At 33.1% G+C, this 9,638-nt stretch overlaps 1 protein-coding gene across 1 annotated transcript; it reads right to left on the reverse strand.

Annotated features, from left to right (window-relative positions):
* Positions 1 to 2,365: 2,365 nt before the first annotated feature.
* Positions 2,366 to 3,166, reverse strand: LOC126891078 (uncharacterized). The gene has a single exon (XM_050660255.1). The coding sequence runs from the start codon at positions 3,164 to 3,166 to the stop codon at positions 2,366 to 2,368; it is 801 nt and encodes a 266-aa protein (XP_050516212.1).
* Positions 3,167 to 9,638: the final 6,472 nt, after the last annotated feature.

The raw sequence follows: 9,638 nt of genomic DNA on the forward strand, positions 1-9,638 counted from the left end.
TACCACTGGAGCGATCAGACCTTCAGGGTCAAAAATTTGAGCAATTAGTGAGAGTACTTCTCTTTTGGTATATGTGGTTTTGATGAGAGATTCTGGTGAGAGTTGAGGTAGAGAAATTGAGAATTCATCTGAGTTGGCATTCCAATAGAGGCCTAATACCTTATTCTTACCATTTTCAGGGGCTATGACATAGTTTGAGTCATGAGAACCGGAAGAGACGTTCTCTAAGAAACTTTGAGAATTAGATCACCATTTGTGGGCTGATATACCTACCTTGTCCAATAATTCTGTTATTTCAAGGTAAGCCCTTGAGAGAGTTGTTGGGTCATCAGCGCCATACAACATGTCATCTACATAACATGCATTGAGGAGAGCATCACTTGCTAGAGGATACGAAGCCTGATGAGTACGAGTTAATTCTAGTAAGCACCTACAACTGAGAAAATTACCACAATTAGTACCATATGTCACGGTATTTAACTGGATGCATTGCAAATCCTCTTGGGGGGAGTTTCGCCAAAGAATGTTTAGTAAATATCTTTGAGAGTGATTTATGAGGATTTGCCTGTACATGTGTCTTAAATCAGAGGTAAAAACATACAAAAATGTTCTAAAATTTATTAGAGTATCAATCAGTTCAGGTTGAGTTTTATACCCTTTTAACATTATATCATTTAGTGAGACACCTGAGCTGATTTTCATAGAGCAAACACAACACGTAGTTTATTTGTGAGCTTTTCCTCACGAATAATGCAATGGTGTGGAATAAAGTATTTGTTGTCGGACGATGGGTTTGTAAGAGTGAGGGGTACGATAGTTGCATGGCCAAGAGAGAGATATTCTTATATAAAATCCTTATACTGATTGTAAACCAGATCATTTTTTATGAGTTTCCTTTCAAGATTATAGAACCTCTGTAGGGCAGAATAAAAGGAACTTCCCAATCTCTTAGGATCTGTAGAAGATCGGAATGGCAGATTTACTTGGAACCTACCTTCAGGCAATAATTGTGTGGTGGTTTGAAAGATGTGTTCAGCAAGTTCATCATCCTGAGTGAGCATGGGCCTTTCTGGGAGTTCTTCAACCTCCCAAAACTTTTTAATCAGAGCGTCTAGAGATTCACTATCATTCGGTGAATTAATGCCGAAAAACACCTGAGTTGAAAAGTAAGAGTTAGATACTTGTAAATGAGTATTATGTTTGGGGCTGGAAGGTAGTCTTCCTTGAAAACATATCCAAGATAAGTATTTTGCAGTACTGGGCCATTACCAAGTTTTATTAACCCATCTGTTAACAAACCACAATATATGTCATTACCTAATAATATATCAATTTTACCAGGAACTGAAAATGAGCAATCAGCAAGTTTTATATTCAGGGGTATGTTTAAACTAGACCTATCTGTCTTTACCTGAGGCAATTTACAAGTTATATTTGGTAGTACAGCACATGACACGTTGAATCTATTATGCATTGTCCTAATGGGATATATTTTGAGATCTATCATCTTGTTGGAAGTGGAACAAGTTTGGGATAAGGTAGAAATTTTTAATTTTCTATCATAGGAATGAAGTCCTAGCCTATTTACAAGTTCTTGGGTTACAAAGCTTGTCTGACTACCGTTATCAAGAAGTGCTCGGGCATGAACCAAATTTTTGTCTTTGTCTATAAGTGTTACAAGAGCAGTAGCCAATACCACTTCATTAGTGAGTGAAAGAGCAGAGAATGACTGAGTTGCCCCTTGTGAAACTAATGTAGGAGAATGGGAGGGACCTTGAACTTCAGATTGAAGTACAAGGTTGACTAACCAGAGGATTGTGTTGAGACATATGATGATTATTAGATCGAGTAATATCTCTATTAGTGTAAGTAGAAGTAGCTTCACCATTAACGGATAAGATTTGCGTATTAGAACTAACACGTTGAGAATTCCCATTGAGAGTGTGGTTACCGTTTCTACCAATATGAGATTCTGAAGAGAAAGGTCTTTGTGTAGAAGTGGAATGTTGTACATGCTTGTCCCGGTGAAGGAACGAGTGATGTCTTCCATGACAGACAGAACAAGTTGAATGCGAACCACAATTTGCAATAAAATGCCTTGTCCCTAAACAATTTCTACATAGCTTGTTTGTGTTTACAAATGCAACTTTTTCTGGATATGATAAGCCTTTAAAGCCATTACAATTATAAAGTTTATGAGGTTGAGAGCAAAACAAACATTTTAAATTATTTGCATTCGTTTCAACATTAGAGAGATGTGTGGTACGTGTAGAGGAATTACGGTTAGAGTTTTGAGTAGGAGTAGTTGAGCTTTGCAATTTTTCAAGTATTTCACATCTTTTCTCTAAAAATTCGAAAAACTGGGCTAATGTAGGTATTTTTTTGGACCAAGTTCATACTCAAAGGCTTTATGGGTATTATAGTCAACTTCGTCTAAAATTAGTTCGATTAAAATGAGATCCCAATGTTTAACTGGAATCTCCATATTACTAAGAGATTGAATAGTTTGTTTTATACTAGTGAGAAAGTTTCTGAGCGCTTGTGGTGAGCATTTAACCAGAGATGGAATCTTCAATAATCGTTTAATTAAATTACTTACGATGCGTGCTTTATTATCATACCGTTCCTTTAACGTATTAAGAGCAATGAGGAAGTTTGTATCAATGACCTCTAAACTTTTAATTAATTCCAGAGGTTCACCTCTAACATAACTTTTTAAATATATCAATCTTTGCAAATCGTTTAGTTCTGGATTTTCAATAACTAGAGTACTGAAGAGTTGAATGAATGATTGATAGTCGGAGAACTCTCCTTTGAAAATTTTTATTGAAATATCGAATAACTTGATTGAATGAGATTTCGGAAGATTGGGAGAATTGAGAGAACTTACTTTGGATTGATCGATTTTCCTTTGAATGCCTGCTAGAGTATTAAAATATTTTAATTCAACCTCCTCCCTCTCTTTTGATTCATCAGTAGTCGATAAGCATTCGATCTGATATTGAATATTTTCGTATTGTTCAAAATATTGCTTGAGTTGCGTTTCCCTATTCTCAAAATGAAAAATATCAAGAACTGTATCTTTATTCGGAGTGAACCAATTGGCAACTCTCGTAATATTTCCCTTCAGTACTCTTCTTTCATTCTTCAGAGTGTCCAGAGCCATAATAAGATTGTATTATTTTAAATTAATCAAGGAATAAACACTAAAAAAGAATAATTATTGACTTCAAATGTTAACCTTAACCTGACTTTGACTTTTCAATCAAAACAAATTTCAACACTTCACGTCACACTTTAACTAACTTCAGACTGCTTCAGACTTATGTCTTCAATCTCGGCGTAGCAGAGAGGGAGAGAGATACGCCGCTTACGGTAGTAGAAGCGAAACAGAAAATGCCTCGCTGAGAACTGTTCCGTGAGTAGTTCTGGATGCAAACTAACACAGCTAATGCTGTCACAAGGAGAAGGAACAGGGTAGGCTCTGGCAGCTTGGCGTTTTCGATAAAGTTTTTTCTATTCTTGAGATTTCACCTTCCACAAGAGATCTAGCGATAAATAACCATAAAGGAATCCAGCGATGAAGGACCAAATAGGGGAAAAACTAACGGGGTTGTGCCACTAATTTCCTCTTAGAGCGTCAAACCCTCGTGACGACCTGTCGAATTTGAGTAAAGTATTGTACGTACTTACAGTTTACAGGATTTTGCGGTGTGTTGGCGACTGGTTCTGTTTTCTTTTCTTGTGGAGGTGAAATTATACACTGCACTGAATTTTATTTGATGTACTAATTTATTTGTAAAGATGAAAATTATGAAAAAACACTTAACTTGATAAAACTACTTTGCTCTTGTAATATTTTAAACGAGAGAGAATGAAAAATTTACTATTAGACGAGAAATTAACTTACAAAACGGTGAAAATTTCTGAGAGTGAGAGAGTTGCGTGGCGTTACTTGCTGCCAACTTTTTGGAGAGAGTGGAAGTGATGTTTCGGAAGTAAGTGGAAATGTGATTATTTTGAGGGACCGGAAGTTTTGGAAGTGGCCTTTGACAATATAAATATTTAGACATTTATAATTCTATGGTTGGTTTTCCAACACCTGTATTTTTAATTTTACAGGAGAGCAATTTGAAGATTTTGAAAAATGATATCTCTCAAACCGATTTCTATTATAAATAGGAGTGCATGGGATATTATTTTCCAGGTTACGTTTTTTAAAGATAAACAAATCTGGTAATACCTAACATCTTACTTTAATTTATTTAAATAGTTTTACATACATATGTCACTTCATACTCTTTGGTTCTAGCAATGGACTTAATATTATGTGACTTTACACTATATGTTGTGACTTAATACTGTTTCTCTACTACTAATCTGTAGATGCGATTGACTAAATACTATTATTTAAAAACTCAGAGTAGAACAATGCAAAGTATGAATAGCATTATATAAATTCCAAATAATAAAACGCAAACAGACACTGAAAATATTTATTTTTTAAAATAAGTGTTAATGATAGAAATCATTGTATTTTTAGTCGTCTTCCTTGAGGTTACCATGTGGAAGATTTTTAAAGTATTTATGGAATCTTTTAGGTACGCATTGTAAGTTCCGCAAATCGTTACATTTTTTAGTCGAAATATGTTTAAGTGTCTCTCATCGGTTTCAGAATTAAATTGGCATTGAGAACAACTTCATTAGAATAACCAATACTTTTCCCTTTGCGGGGTAGAGTAAAATTCTTTAAGTCCATGGTTTCCATTTACGCTACCTTCAATTTATTGTCACAAAGTCTGAAAATTTGTTTCCGATCCCATTGAGTTATTAAAGAAAATTGGCTGGTAGCGTTCTTTTGTCTTTCTATTCGTGCATGAGTGTATCCACCTCCATAAAGATAGCTCATAATCATCTGGAAATTTCTATTTTGTGATGCATGGTTGTCAATTCAGATAACAATTTTTTATACTGATTCTTTTACATGTAAATTAATGTATTTCAGAATGCATGAAGCCATTTCATTTCCACCACTTTCGACTGTAGATTCATCCCAGGTGAAACAATCTCCTAATTTCTCTACTGCATCGTAGACAGTATAATTTAAAGTCCATAGCTTTAGAGAATAGCAGCTCTGAGCATTCGTCAGTAGAGGAGTGGGTGGGTAAACATTTTTGTAAATCCGCCGAAAGTATTTTGGTGTTCGCTTCGATTTCAGAAGTCCCTTTATCCTGTCGCTTTAGTTTATATCGCTGATCTGCATCAAAAATATGAGTCATAGTTAGTTTGTAATTCAAGGCGTTCTTCAAAGGATTAGACTCTTTGAGTTTGATAACATACCCATCACTTGTGTCACATGTATCATTCCATGGCTCTTTGAACGATAAATTAAATTCATAATTGAAAATTTCATTATATAACCACTGCTTAGGAATATGTGCGTTAGGAATTTGCCGTTTTACTCAATCCTCATAGAATATAAAATGGCTGTCCAAATACATTCTCTGGGATATATTCCTGTAGTAATGTGATTCTATACATGGATACTTCTGTATCTGTTTTCTGATATTGTTTCTCATATATGCAGCTATTTTGTTAGGGGTTCATGTTTACCCCTTGGTAAGAAAATTTTGAAAAAACCCCTTTTGGTTCATGTGAAATATTTAGGATGTCAAGAAAATAAGTACGACACACACTAAGTCTCTTACCATGTACACTCAAAGAAATACTTCAACGACGTTATTGTTTTTCCTCTAATTGCGGCATATTTTTATCACCCTTAATCAGTTCTCGTTCACGGGAAGTATCTTTGTTCGATTTTCATCAAATTATATAACTAATTATTGCATCCCAATGTACCACAGTACAACTCTAGACTATCTTTATTGTATTACACTTCTTATACCACTTGTAGATTCCTTTCCTAGATTTTGAATATTAAGAAGAACCTTCATATGATTATGAACTAACATTAGTTTATTATTATATCTATTACATAAAGTTTCCCATGCATAAATATAATTTTGTGTAGAAAAATCTCAATTCTGAATAATTATTTATAGTTTCATCTGCTAAACTTGACCATTAAAGTAATGGTATTATTGAATATTTTAGTTTTATTATTATGAATTAAAGCCTCTAGTGTATCTTTAACGAACCACTTTAAATAATCTGCATTAAAAATAGGGAGTTTAATTGGAGGCAATCTAACACCTACCCGTCCACAAGCTCCTTGTGCAGTTTCCTTTTGTTCCAACTTAGTGTTAGAACTAAAAACACCTGACTCGCAATACCACTTTTTTGCATACATACATTTTGCAATTGACATATATTTACGGTAAATATGATCAAAATTCTTTCTCTATCTACACTCATCGATGATATCGTTAGCGTCACCACAATTCCATTATATTGATTCCTGAACACAGTTTAATTATTTTCTATTATCTTCTATATCTTGAACATTTCATTCTATTTCAGCAATCCTATGTTCAGTTAAGTCACTAATAGATTCAACCAGTTCTATAAATTCTACAAAGCTATCTAATCTTTTTAAAATCAATGATCGTTTCTTGTCCAATTGTTTAACTTCTGCTGATTTCACAGTTCAAGTTTGGAATTTTCAATAAAGAATAAATTAATTACCTTTTATATAAATCAGACTTCAATAGCAATTCAATAATTAAAGTTGAGCAATTATAAACTCAAATGTATTTACCAGTAATCAAAATTACAATAGGCAAATTCTAGAACAAATTGTACATTAATTTTACCTGCTACTCTGTATTATCATCTAGCATTAACTAAAAAAGTTCACATAAAAACTCAATCCTCAAAACACATACCTATTCACAGTAGAGTAAATTATTTATGTCATAACTCAATCCAAATTCCAATTAATAAATTAATCAACAAATCAAATAGTCACATGAACAAATTTATGAATCTATAATCCCGGTATACTTGTGCAACTCAAAAATACCTTAAAATAATCAGGAAATGTAAAATAGGAAAAAACAAAAATCACAAAACCGCATGTATTTGACTATTTGCAAATATATTCTTGAATTCCGGTTCGTGGTTTTTCACAAATCTTACAAAACGTGAAACTTGCACTGTATCAAAGACTCTGTCAACTTTGACTTTGACTTTCACAAAAGATCTTCGATATGCTGGGCCTGGGCAGTTATATTCGAACACATTTTAATGCTTCTATCTTTAATGGTTTTGGAATACGACGGTAAGTCTTTATTTCTTTTCAGAATATCTGCTTTGTTTTTAAAATCCTGAAATAGCTCTTCAGATGCATTTATAAAATAACTTTCTATGCATTCGCCGTCTGCGTATGGTTTCCCTCTCTTAACAATTTCTTGGCTAAAAAAAACTTGCCATATTAATATTGCTGGCAGATTGCATCCAGTTATTAAACACAGAAGTTGACGACTCGTAACTCTTCTGAAGTTCCTCAACTTCTTTCTTCCTTGCATCACTGGTAGGATATTGTGCTAAATGACAGGTGCTTTCTTGTATAGCGCGTTTCTAAATTTGACTTCTTGTTATGTGCGAATTTTTCCTTACAAATAAGACATGTCGGAAGTCCATTCAAGTTTTGAACAAACGCAAAATTCTCGGTCCAGTCCACTTTAAATTCGCGGTTTTCATCTTCCAGTTTTCTTTGCTGTCTTTTGGTAGCCTCGTTAATTAGGGTGCCTATAAAAATATTCAAAATGTATTTTTTTCTAAGGCCACCAGTAAAAGATTATCAGTATTAATATCACAAGATAGTGAGAGTAAATGACAAATAATGTGACAATTTTTCAAAAACTTTTTGCCCGGCAGACACGAGAGTCCGCAGGGCTCGAGAGACTATTCTCGAATGGGAACAAGTTCCAGAAACAAACTGGATCATTATTTTCTTATTTATTCTTACTATCGTGTGATATTCGAAAGACTATTTCATGATCACACACAAATTTCTAGTATTCTATAACATTTATTTTATTATAATTATATTACAAAAATTCGTGATTATTTTTAATTCATTTTAAAATCGACAAACGAAGTGAGCATGTATTTTTATATCATAAAAATCAAAATGAATTAAAGATTTGAACATGGAAAACACAATTACTGAAAACATATTGTCAACGAGTAGGAGATGCGATTTGCTGTAATCTTTGTTAATTTCTTCTACCGATGCAGAACTAATACGTTTATTTTGGTTTATCTTACTAAATGTGACAGTTGTCAAAATTAGAAAACTCGTAATTCAACAGAGACAAAATACTATAATTTATTCTCAGTATAATAGTGTGAGTAGATTTTTTAGAAATAATTAAACACTTGATGAAAAATCATACTACACAATTGGAAATTATAATCATTAAAAAATAATAATTAGTAAATTTATGAAAATAAAAATTTAAAAAAATCTTTTGAAAAATACAATTTTATTAATATTTACTTTAAGTTAGACACTAAAAAGAAAAAATAATTTTTCCCTTATCATTTAAGGTACTAGTACACTTTAGAAGACCAAAAATAATTATTTTTTTAAGAATTTTTTTCTCACAATTTTTATTAAAAATGAACATTAAACTCAGTTCGATTTCAACAGTTGAAGTGTATACATCTCTCTGTGTAATCGGTCCGTATAGTGTTTCCAGTGTTAAATTTTTGAGAAATGGCGAGAGTTAATGGCAAAGAACCCCCCGACAGAAAGAACTAGACGAATATGAAAAACAAACCACAAATACAATTGCAAGTCAAAATCAACAAATTCCACAGCCACAGGTAGTAGTAAAAACAAATAACAACAACTTTTTTCGAGCAATCAGGTAAGCGACAACAATATTAATAAAATAGGCCAGTCAGTAATTTCACAACCGAAAAATAAATATAATCGCGGAGACCAAGGTCCATATTTTGTATTTTTGCAGAATACCGATGGAAACATTGGGAAGTTGCATCGCATTGCGACTGCGCGTATGATTTTGCATGCTGAACCCTCAATTAAAGATAGTATAGTGAACATTAATATTATTGGTAGAAATAAGGTCAGAATAGAATGCAATTCCTATGAGAGCGCGAACATTCTAGTAGAGAGTAAAAATTTAATAGAGAAAAAATACGACTTATACATTCCAAACTTTTTTGTACAAAAAAGCGGAGTAATAAAAGGTGTTGATAAAGAAATAACTGAAACTGAATTAAAAAACATTATTGTACCTAGATATGGAAATTTTAAAGTTTTAAATGTTAAAAGAATGCTTAGAAAAGTAAATGATGAACGGGTAGAGACGGGTACTATAGTAGTGACGTTCAGGGGCCAAATGATACCACAACAGGTAATCATAGAGAAGATGGTTTATCAAGTAGAACCGTATATACCAAGAGTGATACAATGTGTAAATTGTCTTAGGTATGGCCACAGCTCAACACAGTGTAGAGGCAAGAAAAGATGTGGAAAATGCGGACAAGAACATGATTTGATAGAATGTGAATTAACCGAAACAAAGTGTGTATTTTGCTTAGGAAACCACTCTGCACTGGAAAGAGAAAAATACCCCGAATTTGCAAAACAGAAAGGTATTAAGTATTTAATGGTAAATGAAAATTTACCATTTGAGGAAGCTAAA

Source organism: Diabrotica virgifera, chromosome 9 (assembly GCF_917563875.1).
Source record: "Diabrotica virgifera virgifera chromosome 9, PGI_DIABVI_V3a".
Taxonomy (NCBI): domain Eukaryota; kingdom Metazoa; phylum Arthropoda; class Insecta; order Coleoptera; family Chrysomelidae; genus Diabrotica; species Diabrotica virgifera.

Excerpts from the sequence above, each read along its gene's own strand:
- LOC126891078 (XM_050660255.1), bottom strand. The coding sequence starts at position 3,166 with ATGGCTCTGGACACTCTGAAGAATGAAAGAAGAGTACTGAAGGGAAAT.